Raw genomic sequence first — 20809 nt, 5'->3', positions numbered from 1 at the left:
CTCTGAACCTCCTGGGCCATGGCAGGAAGGGTGAGCCTTTAGGGGGCCTTAGGGAACAATGACTCCTTTGATGGAGCACCTACTATGTGCCAGGCACTGTACTCACTCTCCTATGAACCTGATCTCTTTTAATCTTTGTACAGCCCTGAAGCTGATGCTTTGATTGATTACCCAATTTTACAGATGAGGGAACTGAGGCACAGAGGGATAAGGTCACTCACCCAAGTTCCAGCCGCTAATAAATGGTGGAGCCAAGTAAGATTTGGACCCATGTCTCTCTGACCCCAGGGCACAAGCATGCACTTTCTCTGGCTGTGAAGAGGAGGATCCGTTGCCCCCACACCCTCCCAGACCCCATCAGCATCACTTTTTCTGCCATTTCCCTTTCTTTTACTGGTGTGATAGGTGTATCATCACAGCTTGAAGTTGCTGTAATTTGCAGCTCTTTAATTGCCAGCTAGGCTTGGCATTTTTCCTATAGTGGTGTCTTCACTCTATTTCCTGGGATGGAAACCAGAGTCAGAGCCACCCTGAGAATCTTGAGCTGCCCAGGACTCAGCTCTTAGTCCTGCATACCCAATTATGGTCTGTAGGATGGAGAGCATGTCCATGGGGGTCGTTGTACCCACTCCTTATGGCAACTCTGGGGGGGCACTATTAGCATCCCCATTTCACAAATGAGGAGACTGAGGTTCAGAGAGGTGAAGTTGTTTACCTAGTGTCACACAGCTCCTGAGTGACAGAGCCAGGCCTGGATGCCAGGACTATTGGACATTTAAATTTTGTGCCCTTCTCTGGGCACTGTGGTCCTTTTTCAGTGTGAAGCAGTTAAGGAAAAGGGTGTGAATCCAGATTCTATTCTGGGCTGGGTGCTCAGAGCCTGGGGGACTGGAGAGCTCAGAGGAAGGGATCTGGGTTCAAATCCTGACTCTGCCTAGACCTGAGTGACCTTGTCAGTTACTCAGCCTCTCTGAGCCTTGTGTCCTCATCAGTAAAAGGTGGAATGAGAGCCCTTGCTTGAAGGACTGGGGTGGAGGCTACCTGCAGACATGCCTACCCAGGTCTGACCCACGGTGGGTACTTAATAGATGGAATCCACCATTATCATCCAAATTGTGTTTCCCTTTTTGGCTCCAGAGCAGTAAAGATCTGGAGAGGGCAGGAATAGAGGGCAGAGGACAGGGTGTTTGGCAAAGGGCAGAGGTGAGCCTGGCCTGGGCCTTGGGGACAGACCTGTACACAGACCCCATGCAGAGCCTGAAGCACACTCTCTCCACACCTGCAGCCTGAGCATGCACTTGCTCTCCCATGCGCTCTCACAAGCCACCTGCTCATGCAGTCAGCTGACTAATGCTCTGTGTAGACCCGTGAGGGAGCCTGGGGAACATGGTTTTTGCCTGGGGGAGGCAGAGGAAACACCACAGGATATACTTGAATAACTGCCACTTTCGCTGCTATTTCAAACGCGGGTGACAGGATGTCACCACCTTTCACAGGGGTGCCTTTTGGGAGAATTGATGTGTCAGGATCTGAGGTCTCTAGAGCTCACTCTGTCCACCTCTTCCATGAAAGCTGAGGCCTGAGAAAGGCTGGACGTGTCCAAGGTCCTGAACCTGGGCTGTGTATACCCCCGTCATGCGGCCCTTACCCCTTTTGTGAATCAGCCTAGGACTCGCAGCCACCCCGCAGGGTATTGGTGGCTCAGTGCTAGCCCCACCTTCACCTCTTGAAGACTGTGTGACCCTGGGAGAGCCTCAGTTTCCCCTTCCATGAAATCCAGGGATGGACTTTGTAAGGCAGCATACAGTTTGGGCATACAGTAGGTGCTTAAATGTCCTGGGCATTAGAGTCAGCTGACCTGGGCTGGAGGCCCCGCACAGCCTCATACCAGTTTTGTGACTTGGGAAGGATTTGGAACCTGTCTGTCCATCTGGTCCAACTTCCTCCCACCTACTGATAAGAGTTAGGGGGCGGAGGAGTGGTTCTCCAGGGCCACACGGGGCTGGGAGGCTGGTGTGTGCCCTGGGAGCTGTGGGGGGCACTGGGATGAGGAGAGAATGGGAGAAGGGGACTGGGAGTAGGTGACCAAAGTGGCCGCCTGCTCATCCCTATCCATCAGCTCTGAGGCTCCTGAGATTTATTTATTTTTTATTTTATTTTTTTAAAAAGTTGACTGGCAAGGGGATCTTAGCCCTTGACTTGGTGTTGTCAGCACCACACTCTCCCAAGTGAGCTAACCGGCCATCCCTATATAGGGATCCGAACCCGTGGCCTTGGTGTTATCAGCACCACACTCTCCCAAGTGAGCCACGGGCCAGCACAGGCTCCTGAGATTTAAACCCAGGTCTGTCTTCTCTGTACCAGTAGCACCTCCTGGAAAGGAGTGAGGGAAGGAAGACAGGCAGCCAGCTGGTGCCCTCTGTCTGCACAGACTGTTGGTTGGTCAGGCTGGGCCCAGGGGCTCTGCATGTGCCCACCCCACTTCCCAAGGCCCTGGGGCCCTTAGCAGCAGTGGAGTACTGACTTCTCTCACCCGCCACCTCATGTTAGAGGAGTCGTGGTTTGATTTGGGGCGTAAGGAGATGGTGCCTGTTACTGGTTTGCCCCTGAGTCCCTCAGCCTGTCGCCTTCCCCAGACTCAACCCTCCCTGTGGTGGGCTGGGTCCTCCCACCCCCCACCCCTCGCCCCATCCTCTCCCATCGACCTTGAGGAGAGCGGGCAGGGTCGGGAGGTGGGAGGTGGCAGAGGCTCTCAGAAACTTGACAGCCAATTGATTCCTCCTTGGGAAGTTGAAAGTGGAGAGTCGTGTTTGAAGGTTTAGCTGAAATTAGGTCTCAGGGCTATTTTTTGCGAGATGTGGAAGAAGTGTCAGGGAGGGGAAGGCTCAGGGGGCTGGCAGAAGCTGCAGATAGACTCAGTACCACCTGATTGCAGATGCTTCTAGAAACGGGTCTTCGGTTCCTTTCAACAGCTTACCTTCACCAGGTGGTTGGTTGTGTGCACCTTACGTGGTCCTGATGCTGTGATAGAAGTGTGCCTGCAGTGCTGTGGGAACCCAGGACAAGGGGCAGTTACTTCTGGCTGGGCGGGGCAGGGAAGAATTCCTAGAGGAGAGGCCTTTGGGGCTGGGCTTTAAGGGATGTGTAGGAGTCTGTCAGGTATAAATGGAGAAGAGTATTTCACTGGAGGGGGATCTAACATTAGAAGGGGAAAAGAGAATTGCTGTCATTTTGGTCTGTGTCTGCCTTTTGCAGGGAGAGGCTCCCTTTTCTGCAGAGGGAATGTGGGGAGGTGGGAATATTGTCATAGACAACCCAGATGCAGGAGCTCTCCAGGGTGGCCAGGCTGGGGCAAGGATGGTCTTCGGGGAACAAGTGTGGGGTCAGGGGGTACTGAAGCCTCCTGAATCCTAGGCCAGGCCAGAGTCCAAGGCCTGGGACTCAAGCAGGACCACAGGCTGCCCCCCACCTCCATTAATAAATAGGAAGGGAGTTTTATTAGCTCCATTTTACAGATTAGTAAACCAAGGCTCAGGGGGAAGACACTGGCCCAAGGTCGGACAGCTGGTGAGTGGCCGAGGTGAGTGTCAAGTTCTGGTCTGCATGTCCTACCGTGGGTGTGAACTAACTCACTTCCCTTCTTCCATCTCAGCCTTCCTCTTTTCTTTCTTTCAATACATTTTTAATCAGCACCAACTATGTGTCAGGGCCTGTGTTGGGCACTGAGCATACAAATAGGATTAAACACAGTTGCTATCTGCAGAAACAGAGAGGGGTCAGCTCGGGCTTGATGATGTAATTTCCAGGCAGGCAAGGGGGAAAGGACATTCCAGGCAGCCAGGACAGCTCCTGCAAAGGCCAGGAGAAAGAGCATGAGCAAATGATAACAGGAACTGAGAGCAATTTGAGACTGAAGTGTGAGAAAGTGGCTGGAGTGTGAGGGACAGGAAACCCATGGCAGCAAACAAAGCAAATGGGATCCGAGGCTGTATTAACAGGGGTATGGGGTCCCTAGAGAGTGAGGTGAGGCAGGCCGTAGTAGAGCAGAGCAGACCTGGGGTGCAGTGTGTCCTTCAGAGCAGCATACTTGACCAGGCTGGGAGAGTCCAGAGCTCCTTTAGTGGACAGAGACCAGGACTGGGATGGGGGATATGGGATGAGGGTGGGGTGGGAGGACAAGGAAACTGCTTTACTCAAGCAGGTTGTCTGGAGTCCATCCCTGCCCCTCAACATCTGTACTTAGAATGCCCTTGTGGGGGTCCTTGAGGGCAGGGGGTAGAGGGAAGAACCTATTTCACGGAGCCCTGGAATCTCCTTTCTCATCCTGGGAAGTTCCAGTGTGGTTCAGGCAGTGTACGTGGGTAGGATGGAGAGTAAAGGGACAAGGACTGCCTCCACACCCTCCTCTTTCTGCCCTGGGTCTTCCAGAGTAACCCCTAGGCCACCCTGCAAGCTCCATTTCCCCAGCCCTGCAGTTGAGCCTGCTGGGCAGCAAGAAATCAGATAAACTGGTTCTCACTAGGATGTAAATGGCTGACTCCCCAGTCTCTGTGTTACAGGTGCCTCCTGCACAAAAGGAGCCTCTTTTTCCCCATCCATAGATGGGCATAGGAACCCCTCCCCCACAGGGCATCTATGGGGGCACAGTGCCAGGCACAAGGGAGGCATTCAACAAGTGTTCATGCCTGTCTCCCTTTTGGGTGGGGGGCTCAACTCACCTCCACCCCACACTTTCCCCAGAGCCCAGGTAACTGGACAGACCCCTCCCTTCCTTACCCTTCACTTGCTACCCCAAAGCAACATTGCCCTTGACAGATCTTCTAGGACTTAGCCCTGGCACCCAGAGGTGGAGAGGGGTTGGGGTCAGGAGTGCCCAGGGGACCGGAGACCAAGTTCCCAGGTGGGAGTACAGACAGAGGGAGATGGGGGTGTCTGCGCAGGGCTGTTTCCTGCCAGCTGGGGGCAGCAGAGGGCAGCGAGTGGACTCCCGGGTGTCTATTCCCAGCAAGAGTTGAAGTCCCAGGGGTTTGTGTGCTGGGGCTAAACAAGCTGCAGGGCTCACTGCTGAGTGGTGGGAACAGCTCTGATCAGGGAGCACCTATTGAGAGCTGGGCCTGGCATGGGTGGCTGGCCTGGCCGGGCCTGGGTTGACAAGAGAGCTAGGGACATCTGAAAGGGAACCCTTAGGGACACTGGAGGGAGTAAAGTCTGGGGCCAAGACAGCCATGCGTCGGGAGGAGGGGTACAGGGTAAGGTGGGGCAGTGTGCGGACTGCCGGGCAGTGCTGCTGCCCTGTGGTCAATAGCCTGGGGCCAGCAGACACTGGGTCACTGTCATCCCTTGCTCCAGCCTCACTGCTTCTTTGGGAGGGAGCAGGGCAGACCTTCTGGGAGAGGTGGGATGGAGGTCAGAGTTTGGGCTCGAAGTCCCTCTGACCCACGTTGGAATTCCAGCTTGACCACCTCTTTGCTGTCTGTACAATGGAGGATCATAAAGCCTGATTTGCACAGTCCCCTGGGTCAGGCCCTGTGCTGAGCAATCTCTAGGTATTATCTCATTTAGTACTTACAACCCAAGAGGCAGATGACACAAATTCCACTTTTTGAAGGTGACAGAATTGAGGCAGATGGAGAGTGAAGAGCTTGCTGAGGATCGCTCAGCTCGTGAGCCTAGATGTTGAAGTTTGCATGGAGCCTGGCCCACAGCACACCGCCCTGTCTTTGTTAGCCAGCGTTTTTATTCACTCCATCCTACAAACAAGGAAGCTGAGGCCCAGACAAGGGAGGTGCGTTGTCCTAGGTCACATAGCCAGTATGGGACAGAGCCTCCCCATCTCACTGCTTCATCTCGTCCTGTCCCTGCTCCCAGCAAGCCTGGGCCCTGTGGGTCAGAAAATTCTGTGCAGGGCAGATGCCACTGGGGTAGGAGAGGAATGTTCCCCTCTTTCTACCCTGCCCTGTAGCCCTGCAGGCCCTCCCCTCTCCCGGAGGGCCCAGAAGACTGGGTATGGGGACAAGACTCAGATGCTTTCCTTTCCCCACCTCCTCATGCTACGAAAATGAAGCGATCAATGGCATTTGGGTTGGATTGCAGGCATAATTATATCTGAGTTCTCGGGTGGGAATTGTTGTTTCCAAAGCCAGGAGGGCCTCTGTGGAGGTGGCAGCAGTGACATCTGTTTCCGACACAAGGCTCTGCATTGGGATGAGTAACTTCTCCTGAGGAATTGCTTAAAGAATGTCTAAAACGAGCAGGGATTGTTACTCCCCTGCTCCAGCGCCTTAGATGGCTCCCAGGGGGTTGGGGGGGATCCTGTTCCCCAGCCTGGAATTCAGGGCCCCCCAGTCCTGTCCCAGCCTCCATACCCTTGGACAGGCTGGTCCTTCTGCCCGCAGTTCGTCTCCATTTCTATGCTTTGAGACTCTTTTTGCCATCTGAGGCTCTATCCTTCCTCTGTGAACCCCTCGCCACTGGTAGGCCTCCCCTCCCCAGGCTTCACAACACCCTGCCTGCACCTCCTCTTTCACAGACGCTGTGACTTAATGATCTACCACGTGTCCTGTCTCGCCCACCAGACAGTGGTGACCTTCTCAAGGGCAGGGACTGCTTCTAATTTGTCTGGTCCCTTGGCATTGGGGCAAGGCCTCACCTATGGCAGGTGTCTGGAGGGGCTTGTGGAATGAAGATGTGTGAGAGAGAGACAAAGGAAGTGAATGAATGAACTGGAGTGAGTGCAGGTGAACAGTGATCTCTCACTTCTGAGAGCCCCGCACTGTTTGTCTGAGACTGCAGTTACCACCTGCCTCGGGAGGAGAGGCCAGAACAAGTCATCCAGCCCACTACAGAGCTTGGCAGGGACACCAGCCCTTGCCTTGAAATCGACCTTGACTCCACCCCATGGGCTCCCGTGAGCCTTCAGAGGCCAGGACTCCCAGGTGAAGCTGGCTTGAAGGTGGTAAATCACCCAGGAGGAGAAACAGCCTATAAAATCCTCTCCCCAAACGGCGCATTTTGTATCCTGTAGTGAAAAGGGCTTTTAAAAGCACTGCTCACTCAGGTGGATTTATGGGGCTGCTTTCCTCCTCTCCCTCCCACTGGTGTTTACCCGTCCTCAGGCCTGGAGTTCGCTGGTAACTCTTGGTCCGGGGAGGAACAGGATAGCTCCTGCCTTGCTGCCTTGGGGCTACTCCGGGCCAAGTGGGTGCCTGGGAGGGCAGGGCTATCTGACCCAACAGAAGCTTCCTATGGTCCAACACAAGCCTGAAGCTCCATCATTAGCACCCTTCCTGTGAGCAAGGTGTTGTCCCCAAGGTCCCTCCCATTTGTTGTCACCTGCATATGGGTCACCAGGGAGACATGTCCAAGCTGGGGAGGATTTAGAGTTAGACCCATTCCCTAATGGTACAGATGGGGAAACTGAGTCACAGAGAGGCTAAGGTATTTGCTCAGCACCTCATAGTCCTGTAATGGAATCATATAGGAGCTTTGGCTTTGGAGCAGACCACCTGGGTTGAACCCAGCTCTGCTGCTACCTTGCTGTGTGGCCCTGTGCAATTCGCTTGCCCTTTCTGAGCTTTTATTCTTCTGTCTGCATACTGGGTTGTGAGAATTAAACAAGATAAGTCATGCAAAAGCTCTAATACAGTGCCTGAAGCTTAGACAGGGCTTAATAAATACATCGGATCTGACTTACTTTCATTAGTGTGTTGGAGTAGCACATCTTCTTATTAATAGCAGAGCTGGGTTTTGACCCCAGAGTTCCTGACTACAAGTGTGGGTTTCCTGCCACTCTGTCAGGTAGCCTCTGCTGAGTGCATTCTCTCCCACAGGATGCACAGAGAGCACAGGACAGGGAAGTTTGGATGGGGAACAAGCACTGAAGTCAGTGAGTCACCCTGGGAAGATTGGCCTGGTGCCAGGACCTCAATGATAAGGTCTGGAGGGGAGCAGAGAGTAGAGACCCTGTTGCCGGGGTGAGGCTCCCTGGTGGAGTCAGCCTCCCTGCAGCCATGTGGCCCTTGGTGTCCAACTCCCCACCCACCCTAAGGCCAAGGCAGGTGGAGAGCTTAAAGAGCTGATGAGGTATTTGTGGCCATCCAGACCTCTGGGACAGGCTTATTATGCTAAAGCAAGTGTCACTGGAGGATTTATGGGACAATGAGTCACTCCCTGGCTGCTCTGGGCTGTCACATCCCTGGCTGAGACCTCAGGAATGCACATCTGATTTCTCTTCACTGATGCCTGCTCAGTCCTGGGCACTGGCAGATACCAGGAAGGCTGATGTCCTCATCTCTCCCCCACCTCCCCCTACTTCCTCATCCAGACTGGGCTCCCTCTCCTTCCTTCTCTAGACTCTTAGGGTTCACCCTTAGGTTCACCCTTAGGTTCACCTTTACCTGGTGTTTTCTGCACTGGGGAGGGGGTTATGAGCCCAGGCTTAGATAATGGTGTGTGACATGGAGGCCAGAGGAACCTGTGGCAACTCTAGGTGCTTCCCAGGCCTATGTACTATCTCCGTGCACTTGCTTGTGCTGTCAGTCTGCCTGGAATTCCTTTATGTGGCTGCCCTGCCCTAGCTAACTTCAGCAAGCTCACTGCAGTCTCACCTTCAATGATTCTATAATGCCCTCAAAAGCTACCTCCTCTGGCAAGCCTACCCAGATTGCTCCCAAGTGTAATCCTTTAAAAGGCCTCCCAGAACACTTTCTCTGCCTTTCCTTCTTTCTTTCTTTTTCTTTTTTTTGTATCATAAATATTTGTTAATTTATTCAGGAAATATTCATGGGATACCTGCCAGGTGTCTGGCACTGGGGACCAAGACTGCTGTGTCCCCTGCTCTGGGAGCTGTACAGTCCAGTGTGGGTGGGATGCTTTAAACAAATACATGTACAATTACAGCTGTGATAAATCTGCAAGGAGATCTGGACTTCGGGGGAGGCTGCTGAGAAGACTGTGAGGAGAGACCTGAAGGGTGTGCAGGGTCCATCGGGCAGAGGGGACTTCTTTCCAGCCAGTGGGAACAGCTTGTGCCCTTCTGGCTGATGGCTGGGCTGGTCTCCATGGTTATAGGGAGCAGTAAAAACCATGACAGTGAAAGGGATAGTGATAGTAATGATAGCAGTTACTATTTATAGTATGCCGGGAAATGGGCTAAGTCCTTTACATGCATGATCTCATGGAATCATCACAACAACCTGTGAGGTCGTTACTGTTGTCCCCATTTTACAGAAGAAGAAACAGGCACTGATGCCTCATAGATTAAGTGGTGGGACTCTCTGCTGTCCTGTCTCTTCAGGAGGAAGGATAAAAGATATTTGCCTTTTACCTGGGGATTACTAGAGATCGATGTGCCCTTAGTCCCTAAAGAGGTGTGTCAAACGGTGGAATTTCAGGTGTGATCATGGGCAGAAGAAGAAATGTTTGGAGCAGGGATATCCAGCTCTTTCCAAGCCATAAGCCTCTGAAAGCCACACGTCCAGGCTGTGAGAGAAGCAAGCAGGTTGTCCTCAGAGCCTGCCTCAAAGTTGAGGAGTAGGGGGTATGATTTTGGCAGCAGCACAGAGGTGTTTGCTCTCCTTGGACCAAAACCTGGGCTCCCAGCTCTCCGAGTTTCCTGGGCCACTAGCCCTTCCTGCTCTTGTCATGAATGTGAGCACATGTGTGCTGGTGTGTTTGCCTGTGTGTCAGGGTAATTCTGTGGGTGTCTGATAATAGCTGAGTATGTGTGTATATTTGTAGGCTTGTTTCAGTGTATTTGTATGTTATTTTGTGTGTCTCATGATTGTAGATGTGTGTGCTGATCAATGTGCACGTGTTTCTGTGCATGTATCTGTATGTGTGGTGGTGTTGGGGAGACTTAAATGCTTACACATGCATTTCTTTGTGGACGTGCCCTTCCTGTGGACATTCGTATGTGTGCCTGTCCTTGAACTTGTATGTGTTTCTGGCCCTGTGTATTTCTCCATGTGAACTTGTTCAGGCATGGTTATCCAGGCAGTATTTTAACACGAGTGACTTTTTTTCTTTTTTGGTGGCTGGCCGGTACAGGGATCCAAACCCATGACCTTGGTGTTATAAAATGGCACTCTAACCAACTGAACTAACTGGCCAGCCTAAGAGTGAACTTAGAGTGTCAGGGCCTAGTCCCATTCTGGGGCTTCCCTCCGAGGCTCTCATGGCCCATGAATTGGTTTTCCTTGTATGACCCAAGTAGTCATACTACGTTCTCTATGCAAGGTGGAATGTGAAGGTCTTATCTTCAACGGAGCACTGGCATGGGATAAGAGAGGGTTCTGTAGGCATACGGTGGCCTGTGACTAGGTGGCCACCAGGAAGGTACCAACTTAATCCTGGTTTAAAATGCTTCCCCTTTTTCACCTGTCACGGTGTCTGATACTCCACTATTAGTGAGTCATTTTCTAATTGGGACTTTCTTTGATGGTGCATACTTCCCATGGGAGGAGGCCAGGGAAGCCTGGCAGCTTGCTGAGGGGTAGAGCCCCAGGAACAAGGAAGGAGGGCAGGAGGAATAGCACCGCTGAAGGACTTGGGCAAAGCCAGAGAATTCCCTGGTACTGTTAGTGCCAAGCCTGGGCAAGCCCAGGCAGCCTGGCCCCAGCAGCTGCTCTAACTTTAAGGATTCATCAAACATCAGTGCTGGAAAGGAGCTTGGTGATCACCTAACCCAGCCCCTCATGTTACAAATGGCAAGACATAGAAGCCTGGAAAGAGGAAATGCAGGGAGCCTGGAGGTTCTTATTGCGTGTGATGCTGAAGTTGTAAAGAGCACTGGGCCAGGAGCAAGGGCGCTGAAGTTCTAATGGTCCTGCCCGTGCCCTTCTCGGCCAGTCCTGCTGCCATATGGGCCCAGATGCCTCGTCTTTACCATGTGGGTATTGGCCTGGCTGCCCTTGTGGGCCTTCCAGCTCTCACCCTCTGACCCTGGGAGCAGGACCCCCACCGTCCTCAGCCTCTTTCTGGTGTCCTCCCAGCCTGCCCAGGTGTGAGATCTGCCTGCTGGCCTTTGCGCCCAGCATATCTCACTGTCTGTGACTGACAGAGGTGGTGGTATCTGGATGAGATCTTTCCCTCCTTTCCCTGTTTATCTAAGTGTGCTTTTGGCATTTGGGCAAAGCCTTAGAAAGATACTGAAAGACACACCAGTCAAAACAGCCCCCCTCTCATGGGCTAGCTGGTTAGAGAGTGGTTTTATAAAGCCAAGTTCAAGAGTTCAGATCCCCTTACTGTCCAGCTGCCAAAAAAAAAAAAAAAAAAAAAATGAAAGCCTCCCTCCTTGAAGGCTTTCTGTTTGGGTGTGGGCCTTAGAAACTGCCATGGGAGGAGCTGAGCCTGAGACAAGCGAGGGTCCAGGGGTTTTGCAGAATTCTATCCAGGGTGGGCAGCCAAGGGCTTGATGGGAGACAGCAGTCTGTCAGACCCACCCACCCCCTTGGCAGTGACCCAGGGTCAGTGTGTTAGAAGGGGAGAAGGGGAGGAGGCTGGCTGGGATGGAGGATACAGAGCCCTTGACAGCACCTACTGTGTGTCAGGCTTTGTGCTGCATGTGCAGGTGCAGAACAGCTACTCAGAGAACACTGGTGATGTGGGGATCCTGGATGCCCAGGTGGTGCTGCTGGAATGCAAACCCATGGTCCCCTAGGCACTAGCTCCTGGGCTGGGAGTGAGGCACACATGAGGACAGGACTGGGCAAGGCTTCCCCTCCCTGAGCTCCCAGGTCCTCACCTGTGGGCCCTCTGGGTAATAGCCCTGCACTCAGAGAGAGAGTGTACCTTTCTTTTATCCCTCCTATCTGGCCTTTGGTCTCTGAGTACAGTGCCTGGGGCTAAGTGTAAGGGTGATGATTGGAGCTGTCAGTTCCATATATGGGGCAGGGGGAGCCCCATCCTGCCCACCCCAGGGGCCAGAACTCTCCTGGTTATTGTCCCAGCTCTACCACCTAAGAGCTCTGCCACTTTCAGCAAGTGGCTTAACCTGGAAACTTGAAACATTCTGAATTCTGAAGCCCAAATCCTCCAAGAGTTCCCCATAAGAGGCATTGGGTCCCGCTAGGCCTCCCCTTCTAGGATGGGAGGTATTCAGTGAGTTACCATGTCCACAGCGACTTTGCAGAACAGCTTGATAACTGGTAATTTATCATCATCATCATCGCTTGGAGTTGATTGAAATGGGTGAATGAGGAAATCATGTGTCTAGAATTCTGAAAGGCCTTCTGAGAAAGTTTCTCAGAACCTCCTGGAGAAGGAGTAGGTTGTAAGCCAGATGTCAGGATAGTGGTGCTGTGGCTAGAACTGGGGTCGGAGAGCTGCTGAAGGACTCAGGTCCTCCCAGCCAGAGACTCCACAGGCCTCTGTCCTCCACTTAGGACTGCTCTGTGCTTTGGTCAGTGAAATGGATGGAAGCCCAGGGGGCCTGTGATCAGCTGGGAGGGAGGGTGTCTGAAGAGACTGTGGGCCATCCACAGAGAGGGTCAGAGGCTGCACAGCTGTCCATACCCAGCCATTGAGGAATGGGCTGGGGGTGGTGGCACCAGACAGCAGCCTTGTGCAAAAGCCTCGGGGCCCTAGTTGACCTCAGTGCAGTGGCACCGCTGCCTGACAAGTACACAGGAACATGGGCTGTATTTAATAGAAGCTGGGGCCCCATCTGGGGCGGGAGCAGGCTGGGTCCCCATGGGCAGTGCAGGCTGCTCGCTGAGCTTTAGACATCAGTCCTTGCTCCAGTGAATGAAAGCTGAGGCCTCCACCTGAGCAGCCCTGCCTGCCCCGTGCACTTTGTACACTGGGAGTCCCTGTGAGGTTGTTTTAGAAAAAAGTGCTTGTTTAAATGAGTTAGTTCAAAACTACCAAACTAGATGAAATTCTGTGGCTCCAGGATCATTTTTCAAGCATGTTCACTCATGTCCCTGTCCCCACTGTCAGATGGCTTCCAGGCTCCTCAGAGAGCCCAGAAAGACTCCTGCCCATGGTGGTCAGGCACCTCTCGGGGCCAAAAGAGGTGGTTGTGCTAGATAAACAGCAGTAATAATTATAGTAAAGCTACAGTTGTGTAGTTGCTTAATATTGACTGTTTCACTGGTGATTTCTGACTATTTAATCCTGTCCACCACCCCATAAGGTAGATATCACCATTAGCCCATTTTACAGACAGGAAAGAGAGGAATAGTATTTGTCCACAGCTTATCTGAATCAGATTTGAACCCAAGTGATGTGAGAGAGCTTGAGCTGCTCCCGTAGTCCAGGGTGTGTCCTGGAGAAGGTGGGATAAAGTCAGGCCCTGGGGGGTGGTTAAGGGGGCCAGAGTCTGTTGGAGGGCAAAGGAGTGACTGTAGAAACCATGTGTAACTCACAGACAAGCTGGACCCAACATATGTTACTGCAAACTGAACATTTTTAACACTCCTATACATTTATGCAGGAATTCGGTGGGAAACCAGCATTTGGCTTTTGTTGAGTACTTATTGTGTGCACCTGATTCATTTCACAGAGGGTTGGGGGCCTTGCCTGTAATCTCGGCAAGGGGTCTGCGGAGCTGCCTGCCTCCAGCTTAGCTCGCAGCCACTGGGCTGTTAGCAGTCTCCACTGCAGTCCCCAAAAGTGAGCATCAAGAACCCTGTTTTAATGACAGAGGGACATGATTTGCCCACTGCCCCTCAGTTAAAGGTTGACTTGGGTCTAGAATAAGACTTTCACACTTGAAGACCCGTCAGTCCCCCTTCCCAAGTTTGGGGCTGCAGCTGCCTCCAGAATTCAAGTCCCAGGAACTGCCGATGAAGGGACAGGAAGAAAGCTTGTCTACCTTCATCCAGGGCTGGGTGACAGTAAGCAAGCTGTGAGGCTGGGCAGAGCAGGGGACTGGAATCTGGGGTTCTTGATTAACCTTGCTTTGTGAACTTGGGGAAGTCCCTTCCCCTCTCTAGGCCTCAGTCACCCTCTATAATGCTGCCTTTTAGATTTGAGTCCCCTTCCGGCTATGGCTTTCCAGGATGATGTGTGTTTGTTAAGCCTGTGATATGCAGTCCCCTGAGCTGGGTCCTCTGGGGACACAAGGTCTCTAGGGTAGATGTGTGGTATGGTGGGGAGTCAATGGGGGCCTTCTCCATTCCCCTGAAGAATCACCCTCTCCATGATCTGAGCTCCCCAACCTCTTGAAAATCCATGCACTTCCCACCCCATAGTGTTCCTGGCTGTCTTGGTCACTGCGTTTAGCACATAATGGCTCTCCTTAAGGTGAATGAGTGAATATTACAGAAAGCATTAGGAGTCCCCAAGGTTACTGTCAGTTTGGGTGGGGTGGAGGTATCAGAGTAGGCTCCAGGAGGAGGCTGCTTGTCAGAGGAGCATTGAATGTAGCTGTGGGGGAGGAGTGGGGAAGAGGAAGTGCACATGCCCACCCTACCTCCAAGAGGGGAGAGAGAGGACTTTTTTTTTTTTTTTTCTGATTGGCTGCCACCGGGATGTGAACTCAGGACCTTGGTGTTATAACACTGTGCTCTAACCAAGTGAGCTAACCGGCCAGCCCAAGAACTTCATTTTTTAAACTCATAAATAGGATCGAGCTGTCAATATTGCTACAGAATGAGCTACTTAAATTGTGAAACCTGCTTTGTGGTTCTTTTTACCACAAGAGTGTAAAAACTGTGAAATTTTCATCAGCGTAGAAAATAAAAACCAAGAAAAAGTACAAGCCCATTGGGGAGGACTTGCTTGACAACACCTGTGAGAGAAGAACTCCTCCAAGTTAGCCAGGTGCATCCCCCCCAACCCCCCATATCTGGCAAGCAGCCGAGGCTGGGAGAGCCCAGAGCTTACACAGTGGTGCGGGTCTCTGCCTATATGCTGTGTCACCTGGAGAGCCTAGTGCTCCTCGGTCTGCCACCATTTGTGGTCCCTCTGCATTTGGCTTTGCCTCATCTATGGGCCACCCCACTGGAGAAGGGTCCCTCCTGCAGCCTCTGCTACTTAAGATACATTTGCTGAGCGGCAGCTGATTAGAATACCTTGATGCATAATTCCAGGCTGCAGAGGTGAGAGTCATCTGGACACCACTGCCTGGGAAGGCTTTCTGGATGAGGTGGCCTTTCAGCTGGGCCTTGAGGGATGTGCAGAATCCTGATGGGTGGCCAGGGATAGGTCTCCTATGGACGTGAGAGACTGAGGGGGAGGAAGAAATAGAGGAAGAAAAACAGGAAAGGAGAAAGAAGATGGGCAGAAGATGGAGATCCTGTGGAAAAGCTCTGACATTAGGTGGGCCTGGAAGCTGTGTGTCCTTGGGCGTGTCACTTTACCTCTCTGAGCAAGGTGTCTTCATTTGTAGAAAGAGACTATGTTTCTCTGTCATGTTCTGTTTGTGTGGGTGACATGAAATGACTTGTACAGTGTTTGACCTCATCATGTCTAGGGTATTCGGACCACAGAGATGGATAGATCCAGCACAGGGCATGGCCTATGGCAAATGTCCACCCCTCCACCCGGGCACAGAGAGGGCTGCCAAGCCTACCCTTTATTCTGTGATGAATGAAATATGGTCTTCAGGTTATGTACATTAACTTCAAAATAAATTAATATCCCATTTGCCTTTGTTGTTGTATCACCTGGAATTTAGGCTGCGGTGGTTGAGTCTCCAGAACCCCTCTCAGACAACTTCTCCTCCCTTAGGGAGTCCCCCGTCCCCACCGGTTTTCCTCTCCCGAAAGCTGCCTGTAGTTCAAAGCCCAGCAGGACCCAGGCGGTGGTCCCCTGAGACCCACATCTATCCCATCACCTGCATGTATTGAACACTTGTCTCTTCCAGTAGACCAGGAGCTCTTGGGATGGGTGGGGGTGGTGGGGGATTAAGCTCAGTCCAGTGCAGCATGGTAGATGGATGAATGGCCGGAATATGGGGTGCCTCAAATATATGGGGTGCCTCAAATCAAGCATTCAATGGGGATACTCAGCAAATTCTTTAGCCCCTTGGGTCCCTCCCTGAGCTGGGCTCTAGGGATCCTGGCCCCAAGGTGGTTGTCCCTGCTGGGGTACAACTGTTCCGGGCGGGTGCTCCATTCTGTCAGCCAGCTACTGCCGCCTGCGGAAGGAAAGACGCCCGGGTGAGGGGTCTATGTGGCCGGGGTACCACCAGGAGCTGGCCGGCCCCTCAGTGGACACACACCCGCTCTCAGAGCTTTAGTTTCCCCCATCTGTACAGCCGAGGCTGAGAGCACTGACCTCGCGGGCGGGGGAAGTCGCTTTGTCAATCCCGGAAGGGGTGGGGGGCGTGGATTCCTCCAGACGAGTGGGGGGGTGTGACCTCTCTCGGGGAGGACTGGCTGTGGGGCCCCCCGGGGTCCCCGCCCCTCCGCAGCCCCGCCCCCAATCGCCGCGAGCCCGGGGCTCGGCCGGCTTCGGCCGCGGTCGGCGCGGCTCGGCTCGGCGTCACCGTGGCAACAGCGGCTTAGGGGGCGGGGGCGACGTGGCGGGCGGGCGGGCCGGGCGGGCTGGGCTGGGCCGCGCTGCGCGGGCCGGGCCGTCGGCGCTCTGGCGGGCGGGCGGCGCGGGCCGCGAGCTGCTGGGGCCGAGCCCGAGCCCGGCCCGCCCTCGGCCGCGCGGCCGCCCAGCGAGGGTGCGGGTCCCGCGCGGGTCCCGTCCCGCCGCCGCCGCGCTAACCCCGCCTCCCCTTCCCCCTCTTGTCGCCCCGCGCGCAGGGCTTTCTCAGCCGCCGCCTCAAGGGCTCCATCAAGCGCACCAAGAGCCAGCCCAAGCTGGACCGCAACCACAGCTTCCGCCACATCCTGCCGGGGTTCCGGAGCGCCGCCGCTGCCGCCGCCACCTCCGCCGCCGCGGACAATGAGAGGTGAGCCCGCCGCCGCCGCCGTCGCCCCGGGATGCATCCCCGAGGGCGCGGGGACAAAGCGAGAGCCCGTGCTGGGGCGCGCTGCTCGGCAGAGGGGACCCCACGCCGTCGTCCGGGAACTTGTGGGGCCACCTCGGACTCGGGGACACGAGGGAGGACCCTTTCTGTCCCCCCAGAGTGAGGTGAGGAGAGGATGCCCGAGGCGAGGTCGGGCGGGAAGTGCCCTCGCCGAGAAGTCCTGCCTCGCCTTTCTGGCCGAGGTGGGCATTGTTTCCCGGGTCGTGCAGTGCCGGGAGCCGGGGACGGAAGTGGCACCTCCACCCGCAGTATCCATCCCCCGTCTCGGGAGCACCTGGGTATCCGATACAAAAGGCATTTGCGGCTGGGTTTTGCGGAGACCTGGCAGCGCCCAGCGTGGTGAGGGAAAGGGCGAACATCTGGAGGGGAGGAGCAGGGGGCTGGGCCGCTTCGGGGGGCACATCTGCTCTAAGTAGGGCGCGTGCTCCGCTGGGGGCTGGGGTGAGCAGAGCGGGCAGTACCCAGGCCCAGAGCTCAGGGGCATAGGCTGAGGTTGGGGAAGAAGGGCCTCGTCCTTTCCAGTCTGGGTAGCTGCTTCCCTCACCTCTCCACTCCCAGGGGTGTCTCTGGCTCCCTCTTTTCTTCTCCTGGGCAAGCCGGGAGCAGGTGTGGAAATTCCAGGGGGAGGTGGCTTGTGGGGCAGAGGAGAGCGAGGAGGTGGTTCAGCCTGCCCGGAGTCTCCAGCAACAGAGCAGGCTTCAGCTCGCAAGGACAAGCCATCCTGTCCGCGTGGGGGCACTGGGCAGACAGCCTCTCTGGGCCCAGGTCCTCCTCCGTGAGTGGTGCCAGCCACAGGCACCTTTCCACTTAGGCACAGGCACAGGGATGGATTCCGGTGCCAGTTAGAACGTGTCCCTGCCCAGCCAGTGGAGGTGAAAGAACAGGCAGGCACCAAGGAGCCTTTCAGAATTCAGCCCCCACATCTCAGGCCATTGGCATTTGCCTTCATAGGGCTGTGTCCATGTGTATGATTGGCAAGTTGGCATTCCCTGTAGGGGTGACTACCTAGTATGAAAATGTCTCACCTCTCCCCCTTGGTTCCAGCAGGCAGAGGAGTACAAGTTGTAGCCCAACTCCTGCCCAAGGTTGAGTGACTGTTTAACTGACCCATAGCATCTTCCAGAGAGTACCACTCCTGTCTCCCAGCAGAATCACTAGACCTTTAATTTCCATCAGCCTAGAGCTGCTTTCCAGTGCATCCCCACCAATGCCTGCAGCCGGCATCCTGCCCTAGTTGCCAAGCCTCACCCAAGGCAGGACCCTCAGCCTTTCTCTGATGGCCATGGTGCCCCAGGGGACCAGGCGTGCCCTGGCAGGAAGATGCAGCCAGGCCAGAGCTCAGCGCTGGGTGCAGCCACTACGTCTTTGAAAATCTTGCTTCCCATCTTTGTTATTGTCTGGGAGGCAGGCCACCCGCTTTGCTGCCTTTCTCCCTCCGCCCAACCGGCCCCTGCCTCCGGCTCTCTTCCTCAGGAACATGCCCTTCTCAGCGCTTTCCCTGGCAGGGGTCAGGACCCTCTGCACCCGCATGCGGGGGCTTGTGTACGTACCGTGTTTTGTGTGCATGTGGTGGTTGTCCGGGGATTAAGAGAGACAGCAGGCAGGCCGGCCTCTGAGTGTGCCTGCCTTCCTGGGAGCAGGCGGCGTGCATGTCATGTTTACCTCCCTCCGGCAGGAAGCCTGCATTGAGAAGCCGGCAACCCTGGCCAGAGGTCGGGGGATGGCCAAGATGACCTCGTGCAGGTCCTGATCAGCTTGGCCTCAGGTTGGCCTTGTCACATGCTGAAGGGGTGCAGAGTGGGGGTTGGGAGTGAAACTACAAGCCCATTTCTGGGAACGGTGGTAAACGGTAGCGGTTGGAGCAGAATGCCACTGGCAGTGGTATGGAATTGTCTTATTAATTTTCTATAAACAAAATCTGGCTTGGTGGCTTCTCTGGCACAGGAAGGGAGCCTAGATTTGCCATGGACAGGCAGAGATTGGGTTTGAAATCCCTCTACCCAGCCATGGAACTGAAATATGCTTTACTAGGACTGGAGTCTCCGGCTTTGCTGCTTTGCTTAGGAATGGATTTGTTGGCTGCTGCTGGGATGGATGGGCAGGTATTTCTCTAGGGCAGTCCATGTAGTCATCTTATTTGGAGTTGAGTGAGTAAAACCGACTGTGGTGACCGCTTTACCCACACCCCAAGCTCATGGTCAAACCTGGGTGAGTGGAGAGGTGCTTCCCCCTCCTCTGATGGGGTGTGGTTGTGCTGTTGAAGGCTGGGAGGGCAGAATGGGCTGCTCTTGGTTCGGCTCAGCAGCAGCGAGGAGAGGTTGAATCCTGGCCCCACGTGACCCCCCTGCCCCCTCATGGCTGCCATGCCTCTGGCTGGGGAGGGAGTAAGTGCAGAGACACCAGCCTCAGTGAGTGGATGGGGACAGGGATGGGAAGGCGGTGGGGGCTTCTGGGTGTTGAGTGGGAGCCCTGGTTCCCTTGGCCTTCCCATGTAGATGAACAGCACGGAGCGCTCCGGGCGACCACTTGAGTTCTGATTTTGGATTAATGTGTGTGTTTTATATGGCTCTTGAAGAGGCTTTGTTGCATGCTGTCTGCATGCTCTGCAAACTGCTGTGTTGGGGAGGTTATTTTTGTGCTGGAATTCTCTCATGTGGAGGTTGGAAGCCAGTTTGTTCTGTGCTGGGATCTTTCGACTCCCTGGAAAGGAGTCTGCCTCAGGTGTGGGGACGTTGCACCTGGCTGGTTGTAAGGCTACGGTCAAGCCTGTCAGGGCTTGCTGGGCACACTGGGCTCTGGGGGCCAAGGGGTATGGGACAGGTTTGAGATTTTGTACTTATTTTTTTGAAAATGGCCTTGGGGGAGATTCTCAGCTGGTCTCCACAATCCGTGGTCCCCTCAGACACTTATTTCTTCTTTGGAGGCTTTGTCAATAAGCACCAAGGACAGGCAATCATTTCTCCTGGATAACAGAAATGAATGCTGCTCAGAGTGCTTTCCAGGTGAAAGGTGTGCTGGCAAAAGCATTTTCGTTCTGCAGGCTGGAAATGTTGCTGCTTCATTTACAGGGCTGTTTTAATGTTGGTGAAGGTGATATAGGATGTGGTGGTTTTGCCTTCCCAGAGGATAATTTCCAAGTCATTCATTTCTTTATTAATGTTCCTGAGGAGCTGGGAGGGTCAGCTGGCAACATTATGCTTTTCTCATCCCTTTTCTCTCGTGATACTGTTTTCTGGGTACTCTGGCCCTCCACGTGTGCTGGGCACATGCCCTCTCTGGTTCTGTACCTGTCTCTAATGATCCCAGTAGTTACTCAAAGCCAGCTGTACCCTTTCCCATTCATCCCAGTTGGCCTGGTGCAGAGCTTAGCTTCTAAGTGTGAGCAGCCCAGGTGCAGGCAGGCAAGGCTGATAGGTGCAGAATTGGTGATCGATTACCCCTTCCAGGGAGTGTGCGTGTGTTGTCTGGAACTCCCACACCTGAAAGTTACTAATGGTGGGATTTTGGGTGATGTAGGACTAGAGAGGGAGGTACTTGGAAGTTGGAGGTGGGGACCTCCAGGGACCCTCAACTGTCTCTGAGTAGGCAGGAGTCAATTCTGCCCTTTGGGGTGAGGCAGTCCCTGGAGGAAGGAGAGAGAGGAAGCTTGATGAGGAACTGGGGAAATGGAGGAGAGGTCTGCTTTCTTGCTTCAGTTGCTGGCAGTGGGTTACAGGAGGGGCTGGACACCCAGGCCTGGTGTTTCTTGCCCTCGTTTTAGACAGGAAGGGCCTGTCCTTCTCTGTCTTTCTTTGGGACTCGTCTGTCAAGCATTGTGATGTCGAGATGATAGTGCAGTTTAGACATTGGCTGGGGTAACAGGAAGTATGTGATCTTTGGATT

The 20809-nt window shown here is 54.1% G+C and overlaps 1 protein-coding gene across 6 annotated transcripts in view; it reads left to right on the top strand.

The window, feature by feature from the left end:
* Positions 1-20809, top strand: part of DAB2IP (DAB2 interacting protein) — a 188667-nt gene that overhangs the window by 88802 nt on the left and 79056 nt on the right. For all 6 annotated transcript variants that reach the window (XM_063081870.1, XM_063081869.1, XM_063081871.1 and 3 more), the window contains exon 3: positions 16701-16849. In XM_063081870.1, the coding sequence (XP_062937940.1) occupies positions 16701-16849 (149 nt within the window). The remainder of the gene's footprint in view (positions 1-16700; positions 16850-20809) is intronic.

The sequence above is a fragment of the Cynocephalus volans genome, chromosome 17 (genome assembly GCF_027409185.1).
Source record: "Cynocephalus volans isolate mCynVol1 chromosome 17, mCynVol1.pri, whole genome shotgun sequence".
Classification (NCBI taxonomy): Eukaryota; Metazoa; Chordata; class Mammalia; order Dermoptera; family Cynocephalidae; genus Cynocephalus; species Cynocephalus volans.
Note: the sequence above shows the minus strand (reverse complement) of the source record. Positions and strands in the feature narration are given on the sequence as shown.